Source organism: Alternaria metachromatica (assembly GCF_023757995.1).
Source record: "Alternaria metachromatica strain BMP 0045 chromosome Unknown scaffold_1, whole genome shotgun sequence".
NCBI lineage: Eukaryota > Fungi > Ascomycota > Dothideomycetes > Pleosporales > Pleosporaceae > Alternaria > Alternaria metachromatica.
This window is the reverse complement of record NW_026055492.1, coordinates 1,972,395-1,994,432: the sequence shown is the minus strand read 5'-3', so window position 1 is coordinate 1,994,432 and position 22,038 is coordinate 1,972,395. Positions and strand designations below refer to the sequence as shown.

Genomic DNA, 22,038 nt, shown 5'->3' with positions numbered 1-22,038 from the left:
GTGGAGGTGCTTGAGGATGGTTGGAGTGATTGGTTGATGAATGCGGCTTTAGCACGTGGCGCTTGTATGATTTGGGATTAGTGTGCTTGGCGTGCAAGGAAGCTTGGGCAAAGGACGACCTGTTTGCGTTCCTTCATCGGAGCATGTGCATTGGTACACACGCGGCTTCGCATCGTCTGGCTGAGTGCGGAATAAACAACATTGCATTACCGGTAATGACAGGCAAGTTTCTGGGAGCAAATCTGAATACATGGCAAAAGAAGCACCTGCCGCCCCGATGATCCCCTCCGTCCCTTCTCCACTCAGCTTCCAACCACCGCATTCACTCATCAAACCTTCTCTCCAATCACTGCAATGATGCTAGCGAAGCCTCCGTCGGGTGTAGGCTTGATAGAAAGCTTTCCCGAGGCGGAGTCCCAATCGGCCCTGTGTGTAGTGTCACTCTTATCCTTCGATCCATGCGCATTGATGCCAATGGGGATGCCGAAGAGACGAATACTTCCGCCACCGGATGCAGCGCTTGAGACCTGCTTGTCAAACTCCTTGATCGTGTTGCCGGAGAACTGAACTTCGAAGGCGAGGTTCGAGACGATGACGAACTGTACGACGCGAGCCAGGCCCTTGACTTCCTCCGGGGCGCCGCTCTTGAGCTTGTAGGCATCTTTGCCTCGGATGTCCCTGTATCTGGTAAGTAGCTGTCTAGGTAATGTGCTGAAAGGAAACGGAGGCAATGGGATACACGCACCATGAACCAGAGTTAACGTTGATCGCTCGGAACTGGTCGTCCCAAGACATAGTGAGGGTAGTCTTGAGTTGGTCCTCGTGAGTGAACATGGAGCTCTCTTTATTGTCCACGCTGGCGTTGACACCCAGTGAGATCCAGGGAACGTAGTCAACTGACACGCCACCGCCTCCACTGGTATGCGTGAAGCTCTTCTCGTCCACCTTGCTGCCTTTGTTGACGTCGATAGTTGCTTCACCGCGCGGCTTGTTCTCCTTCTTCGCCATGCTCAACCAATCTGCCACTTGCCCGGCGTACTCTGGGGCGGAGTACAGTGGGACGTAGTAGTCATGTTTGGGTGGTGCCACGACGCCGTCCTTCTCAAGTTGCCTCACAATGGCGTCGGCATCCTGAGCTCCAAGCGTCGTAACGGGCATGTTGGAGCTGAATGGGCTGTCAGGTCCTGAAGGTCTTACTGATACGTTATTCAACTCACCCTGGGGACGGTGTAACACCGTATATAGCGTCTCGAATTCGCTGCTTGTCCTGGATGTACGAGTTTGCCATGTCACCGAAGACATCTCGAGTAGCAGAGTCGAAAGCAGATACGGAGCTGTTGTACTTCGACTCTAGCGAGTTGAGCTGCTTTTGCTCACGGCTCTTCCAGGTGAACCATGTGTCACCCGGAACCATGAACTCTGGTTTCTCCTTGAGTTTGTCCCACGCTGCTTGTGCCTTCTCTGTTGCGGCATCAAATGCTTCTTTCGCTGACGTCTGGTTGAGCATTGCTGTGGCCAAGTTCAGCTTGTTAGTAGAAGTGGGTGCTTCGCCCTAATTCCTCATGTGAGTCTTCGTCTCTTTAATGCAGGCGATCTCAGTACTTACAAGGTCAACATGTTCCATGTATGCCAGGAGCGCACGAGAGTATGACTTCGACTTGGTAGGGGCGTAGAACAAGTTGTCGGTGTACAGTTGACTGTCGCCGATCTCGTAGATACCCATGTTGGCGTACATCGGATCGATCAGACTCGCCGGTCCAGCGGGTGGTCCACGCTGAGCTCTGGTACTGAAGAAGTAGGATGTATGCTCGCCGGTCTTGTCTCCAAGTTGAGATTTGATGGCATCGCAGTATGCAAGCCAAAAAGACTTGTTGGCCTGGTCTTGAGCCATGATTGATAGAAAGATTTAGAGACTTGGAAAAGTGGGTGTATAGTAAGATATAAGGTACAGTGATGATTTGCTTTCGGTAATTTTGCTGTTTTCTTGTGATTACAATGGAACTATATATGTGATTGACCTTTGAGAGTTGGCCAAAGTAGACTAGTACCATTTTGTGCATACATTTTCAGGTCTCTGTAACGATGGTCTGTTCTTTCTACCTCCGCAGATTACGCAAAGGAGTCAAGAGGCTGGCTGAAGACGCAGCTCCTGTCTGATCTGTTGGCGCCACAATTACGAGAAGTCGCAGAGTCACACCGCGTAAGTACAGCGAGTATAGGACGTCGCATCGAGAGGCGCCGTTTCGACAGGCTGAGTTTGATTGCGTCGGTGGTGTATAGCTTCATGCAACCGGCCAGATCGAGAGCCTAAACTTCGAACATGTGACATATGTCCGAGTTTGATTAGCAATGGTGTGGGAGAGCTGGGCTTGAGCGAAGTCAGAAGGACGCGCTCTCTAGAAAAAGTTGCCACGAGTGCATTGACTTGAATCTGCAAATGCTGTCAGAACCGGAATTGGCATGCGGTCCCAGCATTTGCATAGAACTTGTCTATTGCAAACATCCACGAGTCGGGAAAGAAAACATTGCGACTGGCTGCAAGCACCGATGAGACTGTCCAGTGTTCGCGCAATTGGCCCCCTCTTTTCTCGTGATGTGGACTTACAGTCCGGTGCTGTGACCTAGGTATGCTTCACAGCTTCGCGATCCATAGTTCCAAGGTTGTGGCGCATTTTGTTTTGATGGAATATAGCTGAGATCAGGTCTGTAGTGCTTTACATCGGTCCGCCCGAATGATACCCGCTATTCATTCCAATTAGCTATAAACCACTGGAAGATGCAGATTGAGAGATGGCCAGGAACGGTGCGTAATCTAATCAGCTTGGTCTGGCAAGATGGCTGAGCTGGGTAATGCGTGTGTGCTGCACGATGTCACCTTCGCACAGGACGGATACGCATTAGGCGATTCCTCGGCGGGTAAGGCTGAGCAAGCCTGCCTTGCGGATCATCGTCCGGACTGCAGGTGCGGGTGTGATGAGCGGAGTGCAGGAACTAGCTTCCCCACTAGTGCATTAGTATCTCGAGAACCCCTCCAGCTTGAGGCCTCCTGCAAAATACACTACTACACGAGAATGACCAACGCAGGCTGTTGATTTCGAATTATTGCCATTTCAGCTGCGCCACATACTGCAGACGAGCATCACCCTCACCCCTCATCTGGTCTAGAACGGCGGCCGCGCTGCTAATGCTTCTCCTGTCGTTCGTGTCACTCAGCTGGCGATGTCCTCTGAATTCGTCCCACGCAGCGCTTTGCACGACTATGCATCACAGGCCGTATTCAGGCTCAGCTCGAAATGTGACCTCGAGATGTAGTCATGACTTGCATTGACTTGCATGCTCTACATAGATACTGCGTCAATATTTTCCTTCCTATCCCTTACTGAATGACCAGCGAATAGCTCAGCTTCAAGGCATGGACACTCAAGCTTTCGAGTTCCAAGATAACTTCTCCTTCTCACTTGTTGACGGCTTACCACGAAAACCTAGCGTGCAACCGTCGCGCTTTTGGAAGGCACTATCATACACCTTCCTACCCATCCTGGCCGGAGGGACTGGCAGCCTCGAAGATGAGGGGCAGGCAATGTTTGTGGCTGCGCAAGGCCAGCCTGGTATCCCGGAAGGAAGGACGCTACCTCAAGAAGTGACGAACTACCAAATCTTCATCAAGTCAGATGTAGTACAAACCATCAATCGCCCGTCATACTCCGCGTCTAATGGGCGATCGTACTTTGAGCTTGTCTACAGGTAACGCTTCACGTTCGCCTTCCATCTGTGCCGAGACTCACATCACGCAGGTACCTCCGTTATGCTACAGCTGTACGTCAGACTCGTCACTAAAGGCCGATACAACACCAGGGACAGCTACTGAAATGACTCAGGGTGCCGAGACCCCGGATATACGTAACGCTCGAGAGGCGTTATTTGACGCAGAAGCGAAGAAGGAAGTGGCGTGGAGAGCCGCCCTGCGCGACTATACGCCCACGGGCGCAACGTCTTTCGTGGATGCATTGAGTCACAACAAAGCGTATCTGGATGCATGGGAGATCGAGCAACAGCGGTATGACGAGTACAAATCTCTGCAAACACCGGAAATGGAAGACATGCTGAAGCAGCTCGATATCATGAAGTCTGCAAACGACCGACTGTTATACAAGAAGAGGTCTGTACTTGCCCTTCAAGTGTTTTCTATAAAACTTGGCTAACTTTTCGTTAGTAACACCATGCCTTGTATTGCTCTGAGCCAAGATCAAGTCGCATTACCAAAGCCCCTACAAGTAGATACCAAGGATATCTTTTACCGTCCCCAGCATTCCCTTAGCGACTATGAACGACAGTACACGGCGTGGCTCAGTCAATCCAAAAAGTTACATGGGCCTCACGATGTTCATTTGGCGGAGGTGGATACTCTAACGTGGGCAGGGCTTGGTCATCCAGACCTCGACCAAGCAAAGCCACTCGACATAAGCTCCAGTACAATGGGCCTATACAAGATAATCGGCATACAGCTGTGGTTCATAGGTGGTTCCACAGCTCCCGTAGCTCTCGATGTGGAAAGAGGACTGTGGAACCAAAGCTTTCGTGATCTGGGTAAGCTGTCTGAGGATGCGCCATCGTACTTGCGAGAACCAATTTGTAAAACGACAAAATTGCTTCTAGCTTGGGGTCTGCGCATGGAAATAACGTTTCCAGCTTTCGTGTCTGAGGCAGATCGCAGAAGTTTCATTGCGTCTTTGAGGTATTCATTCCAACAGGACGAGCAGAACAAGGACATGTACTTCAGTCAGACTGGCGCGGATACGTATCCAATATTGTTGGCTTCGCTCTCTGATATAGTTTAGTATGCGAAGTAGGCAATTTGAATAGTTCTTCTTTGAAACAGTCCTCCACTCTTTCAGATGCTGTGAATCAATCATCCATTCTACCGAAAAACTTCACTATTCAGTCACAATCCAATCCAGCTGATTAGCGCGCCATCGGAGTCGCCACCCATGTCAATGACAAGCAAGACATGTGATAAACCTACTCGATCGCCTAAATATGTGCCTTGGTCTAGACAAATGTCCATGTCGCACTAGAGCGGCATCATCCGCACTGTCGGCTGTCGTCACCAACATTGGTCTAGCGATACCATTCTTGCAATACTGTGGCTACCTGATGCCCGCACACCCTCAGGTTAGCACGAGGGTTGATGTCTGATCGCCGTAGTTCGATCAACCAGGAATGATGGCTGGCTGATACCTACAGAGGTCCAGCTGAAGGCTTCCGATTTGAAATTATCGTTGATACAGCCTTTTGCTGTTGGTGTGGGAGACGACGAGTCGCTAATAAGGCCATGAGGAGCTATGTATCCGCCCGCTGGTGTAGACAGCCATTTGATCAACTAATACTATTTGATCGTCCAAATTCCCCAACTAGAATCCAACTCATCATTCCGAACATCTGTCTCCTCTAGCACTCACGGCACCCCACCACCCAACCCAACAAAATGAACGTCATCCACCAAACCAGACTCGAACACTACCACCGAATGGACTCAACACAGTACTGGCTCGAAACCCCCTGCCCGCCAATCGGCATCAACCAAAACCTCCGCGTCCGCATCTACAATCTCAGCGTACCCAACGGTATCCGAACGATAACGTACAGATGGTTCTCGCCCGCCATGGGTGCCGGAAAATCTGGATTCGGCTTACCCCTCCAGTGGTCAGCAGATGGCAGGGAGGTCATGGGCAACTGGCAACATGGAGGGGCGGTGGGATTCAATGGTAGAGGACCTTGGGAAGGTTTTGGCATTCGTGTAACTGCGACTACGGAAACTGGCGATCTTACGGCTGATGTGCAGATATTGGGACCCGAACAAGCAGGATGATAGGATAGGGTTGGAAGATGTGTATCGTCCTCTGGTGGAGGCCTTGCATCTAAATTGATACGTTTTTAGGCAGCGTTGACAGCGTCAGTGAGATATGAGATGTGATGCTTGGATGAGGTTCATTCTTCGTATTGATCAGCGACCGTGATTTCGTATCTACATAGCGCTTCATATCATATCGACATCCCTGGGTATTATTTCCACCAAACCACCCTTCACTTTCAATTCCTCCCGAATGTTGTCCAATGTGTTGGTTAGGATCCTATCACGTGATTCACTCACTAGCGTCGCCCTAGTAGTATATATACAGGGCTTCCTCCCTCTTACATAGAACAATCATCACATCTTTCTCTTCTTGTTCTACACAATGCCAGCATGTACCAACGCAATCGAAGAAGATATTACATAGATGTGTGCGTGTCGTTGTCGTGATGATGCGTCCAGGCTTGCGCCATTCTTTGTAGTTGTTGTTGTAATGCTAAGCCGCCATTTTGCTATGCAAGTTGAGTGAAAGAAGAACAGAACGAGGGTATAAGGGAAAGTCAAACGCTTGAACGCAGCAGAACGCCAGTGAAACCCATAAATACAAGAAACTCATTATGAGTAGTAGTGAAGGAAATAGCCACCAGGACTGTGAGAGCGCAGCTCGCAAGAATTGAAGATGATGTTCAGACGCTGACGGTTCGTCGGACGCCTACCTCGGGCTTCTTCGCGTAGCCGATGAGGAGTTTGAAGCTAGTACCGCGCTTCTCGCACTCGTTGATGAGGCTTTGGTCGCGCCAGATACTGGTCTCAAGGAGGTTACCGGAAGTAGCGGCACCAGGTTGGCCGGCCTCAGGTAGAACGAGCGACTCGTAACAGCGTGAGTACCACCATCGACCTACGCGCGCCACCATATCGGTGATGCCATTGTCGTTTGACTCGGAGGATGAGGTGGCGTTGAGCAAATCGGAGAAGGATACTTCAGGCTTGGGTCCTTTTGGTGCAGGCATGTTGTTTGTCTTGCTAGAGGAGCTGGCTGTGCTGCCCTTCCTCTTCGTGATGTTCTGCTTGACGTCATCGAGGTTGGGTAGCTTGCCGGCAACCGGAACGCCGACAACGCAGCGATTGCACTCGACAAAACCCTTACGCCCGATGCCAGCCATGACTTCGTCGCTGATGTTGCGAAGCGAAATGCTTTCATCTGCTACTTGCATCCTCATCTTGAGCCCACGGACAGCGCGACGAGCACGGTTGCCCATGTTGACTAGGTCCATGTCAAGAACTGAAAACTCAAGGTAACCACCAGGTCTAAGGACGCGCTTGGCTTCAGACAGGATGAAGCGGTGTTCGGATGAGGGAAGTGCAGTGGGGAAGCGAAGTACGACGCAGGCGAAGAAGTGCATGGGAAATGGGAAAGCCTTGCCGAGAGAGGGGTGGTAGATGTGACGGTGGTTGCTGAGTGTTGACAATGGCTCAGAAGCGCCCTCGGTTGATGCAGTGGGTGATGGATCGGGGCCCATATCGTAGACAGTCGCTTCAGGGTATGTGAGTGCGCAGTAGTAAGACCAGTCTTTGCCAAGACCATCGATGACAAGTACGCGATCCTCGCTCGGGTCTTTCAATTCAAAGTGCACGGGGCTGAACAAGACGCGTCCGAACGAGAGCCACTTGCTTGTCATAAGAGCGCCAAAGCGAAGGTTTGCCATCGACAAGAGCCCGTCCGCCTGGCTTTCTGCAATGTCCATCATACGCGTGTCGCGGTAATGGGTTGTACTGGCACTGTCGCGATCTTTGCTGGACCTTGAAGCAATGGTGGCTTTGGACTGTCGAGCACTCTGCGACAACGAGGCTGGGAGACTGGAGCGAGTTGAACGCTTTGTAGCAGTCCCAGCCGACAGCTGAGGACTGGAAGGTAAGCTCAGTCTGCCAGTAACAGGGTCAATGACGCTAATCTTGCGCTCGCCGTAGTCAGAGATGAACTCCGAAAAAGAGATCGACGAAGTAGGTGACTGTGTGGAGTGCAAAACAGCAAGTAGACGAGAGCGACGAAGATGAAGTGAGGGGTTCGCAACTTCATCGTTGTCTGATCCTGAAATGTTGCGCGGTGCTTTGGGTCTCAAAGGCATTGGCTCGAGAGAAGGGTGACTGCGAAGGCTGTTGTTGTCTTCCTTCGTGCGAGAGGTGACAGGCGAGAGCACCTGATCGATCAGGTCGTCATACTCGTTCCAAAGTTCATCGTCTGAGAGCGGCGCGCTAGGACTCGGTACGACAGCGGTACCAGCAGCAGGTGCAAAGCTCCAGATACCTGAGCTACTTGAGTAGGATACCTCAGAGTCTTTACGAGGTGGGAACTTGAAGAACTCGCTGCGACGGTTGGCCTCATCTTCCATAGGGCTAATAGTGGCGATAGCCGATCCGTGGGTCAGGGCAGTCAGGCCGTGGAGAATGGGATATGGCTCCACCGGACCAGCAGTTGCGACAACAGATCCAATGGAATCGAAAGACGTTCGTGGAGGAGCTGCTGGACGAGGTTGGTTCGACACAAAAGGACGAGAGAATGAACGTGAAGACGGGCGAGGTGCCTGACGACGACTAGAGACGACCTGAGGGATACGACCAACTTGCGCCAAGCGACTTGGTCGAGGGGGTGGGCTCGTAGGCGGCGGACCAGGCGATGGAAGATTCTGAGGAAGAACAAATTCTTCTTGTGCAGGTGAATCGTGAACTGACTCTTGCTCGGGCTCGGGCATGTGAGAGGGAACTGCTACATCCAGCGGCGGCGCAGAGCCTTCGTCGCGCATCGGCGAAGGTTCATGAAACGGTGATGAAGGTCGAGAGAGGTCCGTAACAGGAGTCAGGTCACCCAGCGAGTAACGCTCAGAGTTGCGAGAAACCGATCGAACATTCGTGTCGATACTCAATTTGCTTTGTTGCTGTTCTGGCTGTTGCTGTTGTGGTTCAGAGCGCAGAAAGACCTTGGGCGAAGCCGAGCGGGGTGCTGCCAGGGTAGATGGCAACACTGGTTTAGGCGGGAGCAGCATGGACTGCATTCGCTCTTTCCTTCCTGGTTCGTCGTCGGAGAGGGCGCTCTCAGTCCCTTCATCGACCTCCTGCATCAACTGCTCAATGTCGTCCAATTCAAGCCCGGACTGGTCCATCAACGCGTAGTGTGCGACGGAGCGAGAAACAGTTGCTTGGTTGGAAGGGCTGGCGGTAGGAGCAGCTGGTGTTGGGGCGCGTGGTCCGGCATGGGCACGTTGAAAGAAGTTCCATCTTTTTGAAGGCTTCGGCGCCTCCTTCTCGGCCTTGCCTTTCTTGGACGACTTCAACCAAGAGCCCTCTTTGATATCAGCGGCTGTCTCGCTTATCGAGTTCTTGCGGATCTTCCCAGTGATCCGGCTGTTCGATCCTGACGGTGTGCTAGGGCCCTGTGCGCTTTGTAGAGCTCGTGACGTCCGTTTCGAGGCCATGGAGGGTAGGAAGGATCTCTTGGTATCGTCATCACTCTCGGAAGGTCTTCGCAGTCCCATAGTCATCTTCTTCATCGGGGATCCATTGCGTGAACTGTCAGGCATAGCAGAAGGCAGCAATGTTGGTCGGTTCTTCTCAAGGGCTGATTGAGATGTGTTGCTCACTGTCTTGTTCAGTTCCAATCCATGACCAACTGAGACGTCTAGACTGCTAGTGGAGTGCATTGGTTCGGGGCTTCGAGACAGCTCCGAGCTAGTGCCGGTACCTCTGATGACGACAGGAGCGAGGCGATTGAGGAAGAAGTCGTCCATCTCGCCGCTGGTCGTGCTAGTCATGCTGCTCTTGCGAGTTGAGGGGGTTTTGTCCAGGCTCTCAGAAGTAGTCCCGGCGCTGGCGGATCGGCCAATGCTGTTTGTACTGACTGAGCTTCCACTTCGACCTCTCACTGCGTATCTTCCATAGCCTTCGTGACCGGTGCCTGCAGCTGGCCCTCTTCTGTGAAGCTTGCTCTCAGATTTCGCTGTTGGGGTAGGCTCAGTCTTGGTACGACGCGTGAAGAACCCAAACCTAGAGGTTTTACTTGGGCTTGGAGCGGGTGCTGGTGCTGGTGCTGGTCCGGTGCTGGTCCGTCGTGGCTTTCGATCTTGCTGAACATCGGGTGTCGGTCCACGAACTGGGGCTCTGGTAGCTGCTGGCAATGTTGAAGAAGGATTGGGCGAGGGATTTCGGGAAGAAGGTTTGGCTGGAATGCTAATTTTAGATCTTCCAGCAGTAAGTCCATTCCTAGATTCCGATGAAGCGGTTCTTTTGTGCTGAGATGGGAAGTTGAGCATATTGCTCTGGATGATTGGAGATGGGCCACGGAGCCCCGATAATTCTGGTGTACCATCTCTGCTGGGTCTTGACGGTCGCCTTGATGTTGGCATTGACGCGGGCGACTGATCGGCGAGATGAGCGAACTCCGGGGGCGCCTGCATGCGAGGTCGTTCTTCTGCTCTTGGAATCACATCAGAAGTCCGAGGACTCTGTGGCAGCGTAGCGAGACCGTTAGGTGACTGGACGTCCTTGTGTTTCGCGCCATCAGTAACAACGGTGGATGCTGCTGATGATGATGAGGTGGAAGACTCTCTGACGGTGGAGAGTGTGTGGGGATGACGAGTGCTGACTTCGTCCGGAGTCTTGTGTCGGGTAACTGGCGGTCTGCTCTGCAGAGGGCTCGCCTGCCGTGTTCGATTCGAGGCTCTCGATAGCGTTGTACCGGGAGAGTAAGACGACATCGACGTAGGAGTTGATGAGACACTGAAAGGTCCAGGGGAATCCGTGTAGCGAGACGAAGGCGTCGCTGAGAGTGCATACTGCGGTGTTGGGAGAGGAAGTATGTCTGTAGGGCCGATCTCATAGTCGTAGAGTGGGTTACTGTAGGAATCGACCTGAGCCTCTGAACGAGCGAAGATGGTGGATGATGGCGGTATCGAAATGCCCAGAACTGTCTCAGAGAAAGGATCCTTGTATCCTCCGGGTATTCCCTCCATTAATTGCCTATCATCTTGGGATGAAATTGAGCCGTCTCTTATCCGCGTAGCCTGCCTGCCAGTTGCAGACCCAACACTTGTTTGTTTCCTTCTGAGCACATTCGAACGAGGACTCTCGATGGTCGAGGCAGAAGAGCCTGAGGCGAGCGAGGGTGTGCGTATGCTTGGAGGAACTTCAAGCTTTGGTAACCGGGAAGTCGATGTTTGTTGTGAGGGTTTCGAGTTTGCGATACTCGGGTGTTGAGGGAACATAGGCGTAGACCGGCTGGTCTTCCTTTGACGCGAGCTAAGCGCTTGTGCGGGACCTTGTTGGCTCGTCGAAACTTTGGCATTCACTTCTTCGTCCTTTGAAGGCCTCCTCTTTTGCAGTTTAGATTGGCCTGGGGTGGGTAGTTGTGAGGTGGTTGTGGTAGGGGTGACAGATCGTTGAGGCAACCGAGTAGTTGGCGCCCGGTCCTCTGTCCTCCTTGGGGGAGGGTAGTGTGACTTATAGGAAGCCATTTCGGGTAACCTTGTGTAGCCCGGGTAGATGTGCAACGGAACCCTGTGTACGCCGAGAGATTCATGAAAGCATGTGCTTATCCACCTATGAGACCCTTGAAATCGAAGGCTTTGACGTGGGGTAACCTGACAGTCGAAGGTTTGGGACCGTCAGCAGTTTCAGCTCGGGAAGCCGTGATGTACGAGCGGCTGATGGCGGGAAGGCTAGAGTAACGGGACGGAGGTGGCGATTCGGAAATATTACAAAGACGTGAGTTTGCAAGTCCATGAATATAAGTCATCCAGCCACAAGGTACATGCAGTCCTACGTCCCCGTGCAGAGTTACGGTGAGTTGTTGCGACTCTTTCTCGTGTGCCACATCTATCGGCGGGACCGAGATCGTAGGGTGTGGCGCAGCGGCAAAGCCCGAGATGGGGCTGTGCAGGGATTCGCAGTTGGGACCAGGAAAATCGACAACGATGCGTACAAGGAGCAACGAGACGACGAGTGATATTATACTCGTGCTTTCAACGGCAACTCGCGCGTCCCGTCTATTCCTCCCTCAGGGTCGACTGTCCAAGCGCGGGGCTTGCACCCTAAGTCGCCTCAGTGGGGCTTTCGCGGGTGAGCCGTGTCGAGAACGGAGGACCAGTCCAGATGCTCAAACGAGGTAGGCCTGGCTGATGCGATAGTGTAGTGTTTCTGGCAGGCTCAACGTCGCAATCTGTTGGTTAAGAGCGATTCGACGCTTGTTGCGGTTGCGGGGTGCGTAGGCTTGCATATGTATAACGTCGCGACGGACGCATCACGACGCGTAGACTTGATCGCAAAGAACCGGCGCCGGCGGCCTTGCGAAGTTGGGCTTGTCCGGCACGGAGACATGGTGGGCTATTACGGGCGCTTGCGCTTGGATAGGCGGGTGGAGGCCTCTGGCTTGATGAAAGAAGGCAGCCAGTTGAGTTGCTGGATGGCCATGGTGGGTGACGATTCGTAGACAGACCTTGTGCGGCGCCAGCCAAGCGGAATGCCCAATTGGCTGTCAGGTTACCCCTACTCGTCGTTTACCCACCAACTTGATGCCGTTTCAGATACTCAGCAACCCTTACCAGAAGCCTCGTGTTTGCTATCAATTTTTCACGCTCGTCTCGTGACAGGGCTGGCATCATGAGAAGCTGAGGCTGCAAGCTTAGCGAGAGGCCTATATGTGCGCCCGTCAAGTCGCGACGATACTCGTTTGCAAAACTGCGCTTCCAGCTGCAATAGTATGCCTCCAACTATCCTCAGCTGTTCCAAAGCACGCGATGATCAGCCATCGAATACTCTATCGCACTCGAGAAGGACCGATACAGGCACTTGGAGCTCGCATGCACCTGTCTTGAACAGGACAGAGCGCACATTCGTTGAGAAGCCTTTTACCGTCGAGGGTTGTCTGACTGTTCAATCAGGACCCGCAGGGCAACAGGCGGCTTGCCCATGCAGAAGAGTCATATGCTGCTCTGAGCGATTTTCGCGAATGCACGTCCAACGGTTCCTGCAACTCTTGTTGCTATTCTCGTGACCACTTTCATGCATTGGCGAAAAATCCTGCAGATGCGCTTCTGGGGTTGTGGCATTATGCCGTCCAGCCGGAAGGCCCGTTTCTGGCAAGCTGAGATGTGGCTAAGTGCATCAACTCGGCTCTTAGTTTGAGGCTGAGCAGCCGATCGCCCTCGCCACTTTGACAACGCATCAAAAGCCTCGTAGGTCGCGAGCCATCAAGAACATTACAACTTGTCCTTTCTCTACGATGGCGGAAATATCCTCTTCTGCTAATCGCAACGGTCTCATCCACGATTCGGGATAAGGGCCGCTTTCTGTCGGCCATGTCCCACTGCCCAGGTCGCGCCTAATCCCACTACACCTGGTGATCCCTGTTCTGCACGCTCATTCGCACGCCATCAATGTGCGAAATGTGAGAAAAACGGGTAGCCACCGCACTTGACGGTCATGTGACGACGCCTTACTGAATAGAGAAGAGTCTGGTGAAGGACGACTGCCAATGAGAGATGGAATCCGGCTTCCAACGCTGTCACTTGCAGCGGCTACAAGCAGGGGGTTCAGAGGCCTCATCCGCGCAAACCACTTACCCATCCATGATTGCGACACGAAGCTTGACCGATGTGATTTTCCGATGATCCTAATCAGCATAGATGTTGGTGTCCTGTTCACTTCACCTGAAGGGTTGTCGTGGTGTTGTTGGTGGACCCGAAGAGATATTGCATACCTCAACACATACGTCAGCGTCGTCGAGTCTAGAACATCTGGCCAAAACCGATTCAGTGCCAGACATAGTTTGACGTTACTAGTTTCTGATGTCGCAATGCCTGGTTTCTAGGTCCGTCCTAGTCACTTAGGCTGCTGGGTGCGATCCAAACACCAGCTCTTGATAGCCGCCGACTGATCAAAGATATGACATATTTCGGTGACAATCTGCGTTTACAAGGCAGTGACCACTCCGGGCCCATCAGCCATGGTGACCCCGTCCAGGTTCATGCTCTGGCCGCACCCGTTAGTTGAATCGAGCAGAGAAGGTAAGGGAGGGCGGCACGGCGCGGTCAGTTCAACCTCTGCGAATCATCTGGCGTAAGTGCTGTATAGCCCTGTGAGCTGTGGTGGAGCTCGGCCCGCTGCGGTACCAATCTTGAGCAAATCGTTGCGAAGTGACCGTGCGAGAGTGATGATGATTGTCTAGTGCGAAACTTAAAGATACTGGACCGGGCTGGTCGTTGAGCCGTTCGGAGACACTTGTGAGACCAAAGGGCAGTCGGCGAGTGTGACTCTTAGTATTAACGCCTCGCAACGCTGCTAGTCGCCGTTCATCGGGCGTGTATCCTTTTGAAGTGTGTTGTGCGAAGTGAGGAGGCCGATCACACGGGTGAGTCCACACAGTTCGTTCGTATGCCCTATATCATCCTCAGAAAAGGCTCCGGTGCCGGCGTTGACTCATTGCGTATCTTGTGTGTCTCTTGATCACGGAAAGTCTCTTGGAGAGCTGGAACTCCGGGATGTGACGGAGACTTCCTTGGTCGTAATGTGAGCGATTGTAGGCACTGAGACAACGGCCAAGGATATGTTCTGTAGTACCATTCTCTGGTATGCGCGTGATGCGTCTCATGGCCATTTGTTTCCTTAGATCTCTTTTCTTTCTTCCAGAGTACGCTTTGACACACCTCCGCTCATTTTGCAGTGTTCACAAGAGCTTCCGGCGGAGCTTTCTGAGGCGAGGAGGTTTGCTGGGTTACAAGCTTGCTGCAATTGTCTCCTGCACTCGCCATCTCTTCTGCTTCAAAGATCTGTAGCACACATGATAAGGGTGGCTGACATGTCCTGACACTTGGTTGGTCAATTTGAGAGCACGTCACGTGATCGCGCGCCAAATCAACCAACATCGCTGGAGGACGCGTCGATGCAACCACATCTCAACTGTCAACATGTCGAAACAGCAGAAGGTTACTCAATACCAGGAGCGCGTTTATACAGCCCTTCAGATGATCCCAGAGGGTCGCGTCACGACGTATGCAGCCATCTCAAAGGCTTTAAACAGCTCTCCTCGCGCGGTGGGTGGTGCGCTGCGCGTCAACCCGTTCTGTCCAGAGGTACCATGCCATCGGTGTATCGCCAGTACCGGTGTACGTGTGTCACATCCAATACGAGAGGTCTAGCACTGATTTGACAGTTCGTTGGCGGGTACAAGGGCGACTGGGAGAAAGCGCCCAGTGGGCAGAACCAGGATTCGAAGCTGCAGCTGCTGAATGAAGAAGGGGTCTCGTTCGATGCAGATGGATTCTTGGTCGATAAGACATTGCTGTGGGATGATTTTGATGTGGAAAAGTTGAAGTAATTGTGATGGAAGCGTGGAGAGTCGCGTTCGTGAGGCTGAGGAAAGTGGGGGCGGGGCGATCAATCAGAAAGTTTTGGTGCAGCCAACACGTCGGGAAGGAATGCACTGGTAGCAGGTGCTGTTATATCAAGGCTTGCGCACAACCTTGGAAGTCGTCTTCTGCGCACTACACTACAATTGCTTAGCAATCGTCAGACGCAATTGCGCAAATTTGCCACTTGAACATCGGTTACCTGCGCATACCTGAGTTTACAACAACACCACTTTCTAGATTACCGCTGCATCAACTTTTTCACTACTACATCCGATCATCAGTATGCCGCCGAAGAAATTCTTAAAGCCGAAGCCAAAGGGCAAGGTGAAGCCGCCGGAGCCGAAGACTGAGAACGACTTCCTCGAAGCTGCGGACGAATTCGAACAGGCGGCAGGGAAATGGCGCGCAGGAGACGCCGCGAAGGCTGTTCGCTTCTTTAACCGAGCGATAGATGCGTATAATGAGGGCCTAAAGCGTCATCCTCAATCATTCGATCTTGCCTACAACAAGTGAGTCGTCGCGGTGCCTGCTTGTTCACTCAATGCTAATGGTACTAGAGCGAACCTACAATACACCATCTCAGAAGATGAGCGCATCATCTCACATTTCGGGAACAGGACTGCGCTGTTAGAGGAGACTTTGATGTCGCATCGCTACGCCATCTCACTAAACCCCACAAATACCGACATTCTTTTCAACGCTGCGCAAGTACTTACCTCATTAGCAGAGGCAGGTTTGGAAGGCAGCTCACCAGCAGCCGGAAAGCAGGACGCGAGACCGTTGCTTGAGGAGGCGTTTGATATCCTCACAAAATGCTTAGAGAGCCAGCAGCAAGAGTACTCTCAGATGCAGGCTGAGATTGCCAAGATCGAGGCCTCAGGAGAGTACAAGGAGGCTTGGGAGGGCGAACGTCAACAGCCAGCGGAGACCCAGGAACAAGACATAGAGACCGAATCAGGGGCTTCCGAAACACTAGGAGACTGGGCTACTGTTGAAGAGCCGCTGACACCAACAAGCATCTTGGAAACCTGCACAGCACAACTCAGTACCCTCACGACATTACTGGGTCTCTATAACCCCGCTACAGATCTATCAAGTATAGAGAAGAAAGCACAGTACGGGATAGATACAGCTACAAACAAGATCCCAACACTCATAGACCTCATCGAGAAATCGCCCGCTCCGAAACCCGACGATGAGCCCAAAGCAGGCCCTACACTCTCTATATCCGCGCCAGAAGAAGCAACCACAACACCCAAAGACGATGCAATACTCGCGGCTGCCAACTTCCAAGCTAGCGTTGCGGAGATGCAATACCGCAGTGGCAGGACAACATCGACAGAGTACGCAGGGACTGTAGAGCAGATATTCAGCAGTCTAGTACAAACCGCGACGCAAAGTGCAAGTCCCGATCTCGCAGCAATCAACGTACAGTCCGCATATGCGGATGCGCTCATGGATCTTGCTTCCGCACTGGCAGATGGAGCCCAATATACCCCATTGGAACCCACATTCAGCACAGACGTCGAAATTCAATGGACGGCTCTCACTCAGACCCAAAACCTGCTCACCAAACTATCCGGCGCACCCTATACCTCCATCCTGTCCCCATCACGACTGGCCGATGTCTTCATCGCAAGAGGCGATACCGAGCTCTTCCGCTTCCGTATCTCGCTCTTCGAGGGCGCGAAGCCTGCTTGGGCGAAGAGCGGACCGACTCTGGTCTCCAATGCTGGTGTCTTCTACCGGGGCGGAAGGAGCTATGCGGAGAAAGCTGGTGCGGCTGGAGTGCGCAGCACAGCGGATGCCAAAGCGGTTGTAGCGGAGATACTGAAGGCGGTGGCGAGTGGCTCGGAGATGACGAAGGATACTTGGAAGGGGAGGACTGCGGATGTACCGAGGGTTTTGGAGCAGATGGTTGAAGAGGGAATTATAGGACGAGAGAATGCTGAGGGATTGCTGACCTAGATGTAGGGAAGAGATATCAGCGTGAGACGCAGTAAGTATGGATGCGTCTTAACAAAATCGTATGCAGTTGAGACCTCTCAATCCCCAGTATGGCTCATCTGACCAGCTTGCACGGCACCACTGGCACCGCTCATGTTCCTACGGTGTTTGCGTCTCTCAGGAACGCGGAGAGACTCTTCTTTAGGTGTTTGACTGTCACTAGAAGCGTTACCCGCTTCAGTCCTGTTACTTTGATTTGATAGTTTCTCTGTACTGAAACTGTGCATATCGTACGTGACGCGAATCTCTGGCACTCGGCGCCTTCGCCGCTTCTCAGGCACACCCAACATTACACGTGTCGAAGTATGATCCACATCATTATGGATACCAGCGATCGTTTCCACTTGGTTTAGGTCCTCCTTGAGTTCGCGCTGAAACTTCGGTATGTCTGGTATGGTGCCTCGTACATTTACTTCAGGGAGTGTTGTGTCATGGCTTGTCGGAAGGCGATCGGAAACTTCGGCTTGGTTGCCTAGCCATTCAGTCGCAAACCAATCCGCACCGCTGTCAGCCGTAGAAGCCGTTTTATCGTGCTCGTGAATAGAATACTGATTTATCAAATCGTTCCCGCTGGGCCCATCGTGAGTTTTCTTAAGTGCTGTCTCGGCGGCATCCACAATTTCTACGTTCGGAATATGGTTTTCGGATTCGTTCGAATCTGTAAACGTTGCAATCTGCGCTCGTGCCTCATCAGCAATCGTTTCTTCTATCTCTCGACGTCGCTTTTGTTCTCCCAACAGTTGCGCCTCAACCTTGTGACGAAGAAGCATTTCATTTTCAAGCTCTTTCCGACATTGCATGAAATCAACTTCTTGGTTTGCTTGCAACTGCGCAAAATGGCCATGCCATGCACGCCTCAGGCGACCCTGCTCTTCTTTCTCTCTTTCCAGCTCCCTTTGATGTGATAAATGTAACGCTTCCAATGCTTTGTCTCTTCGCGGCTCATATTCAGTCTTGTTTTTCTTAGCCTCACCCAGCCGTCTTTCGAGCTCTCCTATCCGCTTTGCAGCTCTTGCAGCATCTATTACCATGTCATGATAAAGATTTCGTGCAACCAATGTCCTCTTACAACAGTGGCCAAAGACAGATGGCGTTGATCCTTCATTTCGGTACGAATCGTAGGCTACGATGCCATGCAGAAGCTCGATAGCTTTTGGTCGGCGTTTGGGTCTCGTTGAAAGCATGCGGCTGATCGCGTATTCCAAATAGTCTTCTCTGCGGGTGCAATCTTCACTGTCAGTTTCCAGCCACGTTGGCTTATGCTTTGTGTTTGCATGGAAGGCAGGGTCGACTCCTCGATGTGTTCTTAAGAGCTGTAGCGAGCCTCTTCTATGCACGGAGAGGATTTCGAGGAGAACACAACCCAAAGAGAACATGTCTGCTGCTCGTCCACTTGGCTTCCATGCAGCTACTCTAACGGTTTGATCAGTACTTGCTGGATAAGATGCGCTGTCAATAAGCTTACTCTGGAGCAAAATAACGGGGGGGTCCGCGTTCATTGTCCGTCGCGCTCTGAGAAAGTAGTGTAAAGTCTGTTGAACTACCGAAGTCTGTCAACCACAATCGACCTGCCGAAATAAGTATGTTAGATGGTTTCAGATCCTTGTGTCTAATCTGCTTATCGTGCAAATAGGCGATTGCGGACACAAGGCAGCCGATCCTGCAATAAACAATGGACGCCCAGCTACCTCCGCCACTTTCTGGGAAATCATAATGGAGAGCTTCTAATCGAGTTTTCACGTCGGAGTCGAGAGAGCCACGTCGCGTCCCGGATGATCCACTCTCATCCGCAGCTACAACCTTGGACCAAGCCTCGACATCTTCGAAGAAGGTGTGTAAGTCGCATGTAGCCACTGGGTACAGGAGAATACCCAAATGCTTTCGCTGGACGTATGTTCCGATGAGCTGTACGATGTGCACGTGAGACAATCGCTTCAGTATTTCGACCTCTTTTCTTTCTCGCTCTCCAATGCGACGTCTGAAGAGTGTTCTCTTGTGAGCAATTTTGTAGCCTTGTATAGTCGTCTCATAGACGTCACTCATTGCTCCTCGACCAAGGAATCGACCTGATGTTTGGGTCAGGTTCACTGGTACAGTCGATACCCCAGGTGTTGACTTACCTTGCACGATAGGCAGAGTTTCTTCATCGCCAAAGTCGATATGTGAGCCCCTGTCTAATTCAGACCAATCCTTGATATCGATCTGATCTCCGTTGGAAGAGAGTGTGTCCTCAACAAGAGTTTCGTCCGCGTATGGAGAGGTCGAAGTATTGTCCCAGCCTTGCGCCTCTTGTGCTCCTTTGTGTACATCATCAACAGTACCCATGGCCACTGGAACGCCGAAAGATGCGACTACAGGATGATGTATGCGGTGAACTCGGAAAAGCTGGCGGTAGGTAATATCGATGTGTTGTAGTGATGGGGGAAGCAGGTGCAGGTTGCGGCTGAGCGGAGCTGCGCCTTCTCCAAGCCGCTGCGAAAAGAAGGCTGCACATGGAAAACACGGCAGCCAATCGCACTAAGTGTATACATACGGCCCCCGAATTTGAGGCTATGATTTCAGCGAACCTATACGAGGTTAGGACACAATACGAGATTAGGTCAGCAATCACGCATAAATTTGCCAGTGTCGCAACGGCCACAGTCTATATTTTCTATGGCAGATGACTGCGCATGCATGTTATAGTCTTCTTTACACCACCGCGCATCCTTAGATCTTACAGTGATATTCTGCCCCTCTTGTGTTCCCTCATAGCCGCGAGGTTTTGTATTTGAAGTAAGTGAACATACCCAAAGTCTGCTCAGCTTATCTTTGCCCAGCTAGCCTCCGCTCCTGGACCTCAGACAAAGCCCGGCTACCGCTCAGGAAAGCAACAACTCCTACGACAGCAGCCGCTGGAAGAGTCTGGAAGAGGTTCCAGGTGGTGTAGTACAGGAAGAAAATGCCCTCCATCGCCAGGATAGAGCCATAAAACAGCCCGTGCGACACGGGTGCGTTGCCCAGCGCCTTGCTCAGGTGGCTGGTGTTCGCGCCCAGTGTAGCCCACACACCGAGAAGGATGGGCAGCGCAGCAGCAACAGCAGCCGCGAACACAATCGTTATGATCTTAGGTGGAGACTTAGCATCCTCTTTGAAGATGTGGTGGATCTCGGACTCGGCGGCGTAGCGGACGGGCGGCTCGGGGACGCTGAGAGGGACGCTGGGGTCGCGGGTGACGGCGAGGTCGAACGCTTTGCTCTTGTATGGCGCGGAAGAGCCGAATGATCCAATGACGATCGATGCGACGATTGGTTTCTCAGAGGTCAAGAATTGGTGGGGTAGGTCCTTGTGAGACTGGATGTGTTAGCTGTGCTGGCAGCCATTGTAACGCTCAACCTACCAAATCGACCTTTCCCTTGCCGCTGTCCTTCACATTGAACACAAAAGACTCTTCCAGGCCCGTTGTTGGTTCGGTCAGAGTAAGGAATGCCTGGTGAGGTCGCTTCGCGGTGCTTCCATCGAGGGTTGTGAGGACAAGCTTCAATGTATCCGTTGCGCCCAACGATACAGATTTGCCCAGCGGTGTCGAAGGACTCAGTCTAGATGCCAATTTAGTCCTGCAATAATTGCACATATGCAAGCTTGAACTCACTTGTCCTTTGAACCTCCGCCAACACCAGCACCTTTGCTGGTAATAGTCACGGTGGCATCCTCAAAACTCCACGAGGAAGCTGCAGAGACGATAGCCGCGCCCGAAAGTAAAAGGGAAGAAACGAAGCCTTGAAGAACCCTCATCGTTGCTGATTCGGAAAGAGTGAACGCGGAGCTGTCAATGTTGCGCCGACACAGACGTAAGCGTGTCCTTTGCCAAGACTTCGACCGGCATCTTCCGGCACTAGTTGCCCATGCCTTCCCTTATCGACTCAACTCACACGCGCGGAGAGCGACCTCACTTGATTCAAAACTGATCATTGTGTATCGGTCCCGAGGTCATATTGAGCCGTAGTCAATAAGCATACTCACAATGATGAAGATCCTTTGATAAATGCGTCTTTCTGCAAAATTTACACATACAGACAGCCATACTAACGGACCTTTCTCCTGCGCAACAGCATCCTCCACCTCCGCTTGGTCTTTGGTACCTCATCTTCTCGATTTTCTGAAACCTCTGGATCCTCTATCTCCTCTGGATCATTCAGATCCGCTACCCACAGCACATGAAGTATCAATCTTACCCAATCTCTTTCATCCTTCGGAAACATCTCCATCCACTCCTCCTCTACAGCAACCAAACATGCCACATCCCTACCCTTATGCTTTCCGCGCGTTGAATCACGATACATCTCCAGAAACCGAACCCCCCGCGTCGAAATCAGCGTCCTAAAGACAGCGAATCCCAGATCTGGTACTCGAAGGTGGTAGTTATTGAACGCAAACGGATCCACCATCACGTTACTTCTCAGAACCCTATAAGGATCATAACTTAATTCTCCCAATCCAACAACCGACTCTTTCCTTAAGTCCTGTATCCTCTTCTCAATCACATCCGTCGTAACCGCATCTCCAATCCTCCTCTTAAAATCCAATTTTTGCTGCAGTTCATCGAGTCCGCGTGGCGGAAACACAGCAGCATACTCCGACTCCCCATATATATGATACCTCGCTGTACTATAGTCGGTTTGCCAACACCTAGCTATGGCTTCTGAGATATCGTGCCTGTCACTCTCGCTGACGTTGTCGGAATAGTACTCCGGTTGCTGCCACCATTCTGTTCGGCAGAGGGGACAGCGCCGCGAAGAGCCG

At 52.1% G+C, this 22,038-nt stretch overlaps 6 protein-coding genes across 6 annotated transcripts; 3 read left to right on the top strand and 3 right to left on the bottom strand.

Moving 5' to 3' along the window:
- Window positions 1-329: 329 nt before the first annotated feature.
- Window positions 330-1,891, bottom strand: J4E83_000640 (uncharacterized protein; the record flags this gene model as incomplete). The annotated part of the gene is made up of 4 exons (XM_049327601.1): window positions 330-678; window positions 746-1,165; window positions 1,218-1,552; window positions 1,607-1,891. 4 exons carry the CDS (start codon window positions 1,889-1,891, stop codon window positions 330-332), a joined length of 1,389 nt encoding a protein of 462 aa, XP_049193746.1.
- Window positions 1,892-3,412: 1,521 nt separating this feature from the next.
- Window positions 3,413-4,202, top strand: J4E83_000639 (uncharacterized protein; the record flags this gene model as incomplete). Its single annotated transcript, XM_049327600.1, has 3 exons — window positions 3,413-3,744; window positions 3,795-3,816; window positions 3,879-4,202. 3 exons carry the CDS (start codon window positions 3,413-3,415, stop codon window positions 4,200-4,202), a joined length of 678 nt encoding a protein of 225 aa, XP_049193745.1.
- Window positions 4,203-6,537: 2,335 nt separating this feature from the next.
- Window positions 6,538-10,599, bottom strand: J4E83_000638 (uncharacterized protein; the record flags this gene model as incomplete). The annotated part of the gene is made up of 2 exons (XM_049327599.1): window positions 6,538-10,522; window positions 10,595-10,599. The coding sequence occupies 2 exons, from the start codon at window positions 10,597-10,599 to the stop codon at window positions 6,538-6,540; spliced, it is 3,990 nt and encodes a 1,329-aa protein (XP_049193744.1).
- Window positions 10,600-14,805: 4,206 nt separating this feature from the next.
- J4E83_000637 (uncharacterized protein) lies at window positions 14,806-15,215 on the top strand (the record flags this gene model as incomplete). Its single annotated transcript, XM_049327598.1, has 2 exons — window positions 14,806-15,003; window positions 15,051-15,215. The coding sequence occupies 2 exons, from the start codon at window positions 14,806-14,808 to the stop codon at window positions 15,213-15,215; spliced, it is 363 nt and encodes a 120-aa protein (XP_049193743.1).
- A 316-nt stretch (window positions 15,216-15,531) lies between these two features.
- On the top strand, window positions 15,532-17,217 carry J4E83_000636 (uncharacterized protein; the record flags this gene model as incomplete). The annotated part of the gene is made up of 2 exons (XM_049327597.1): window positions 15,532-15,758; window positions 15,807-17,217. The coding sequence occupies 2 exons, from the start codon at window positions 15,532-15,534 to the stop codon at window positions 17,215-17,217; spliced, it is 1,638 nt and encodes a 545-aa protein (XP_049193742.1).
- Window positions 17,218-20,061: 2,844 nt separating this feature from the next.
- On the bottom strand, window positions 20,062-21,030 carry J4E83_000635 (uncharacterized protein; the record flags this gene model as incomplete). The annotated part of the gene is made up of 3 exons (XM_049327596.1): window positions 20,062-20,589; window positions 20,636-20,834; window positions 20,888-21,030. 3 exons carry the CDS (start codon window positions 21,028-21,030, stop codon window positions 20,062-20,064), a joined length of 870 nt encoding a protein of 289 aa, XP_049193741.1.
- Between the last annotated feature and the right edge of the window lie 1,008 nt (window positions 21,031-22,038).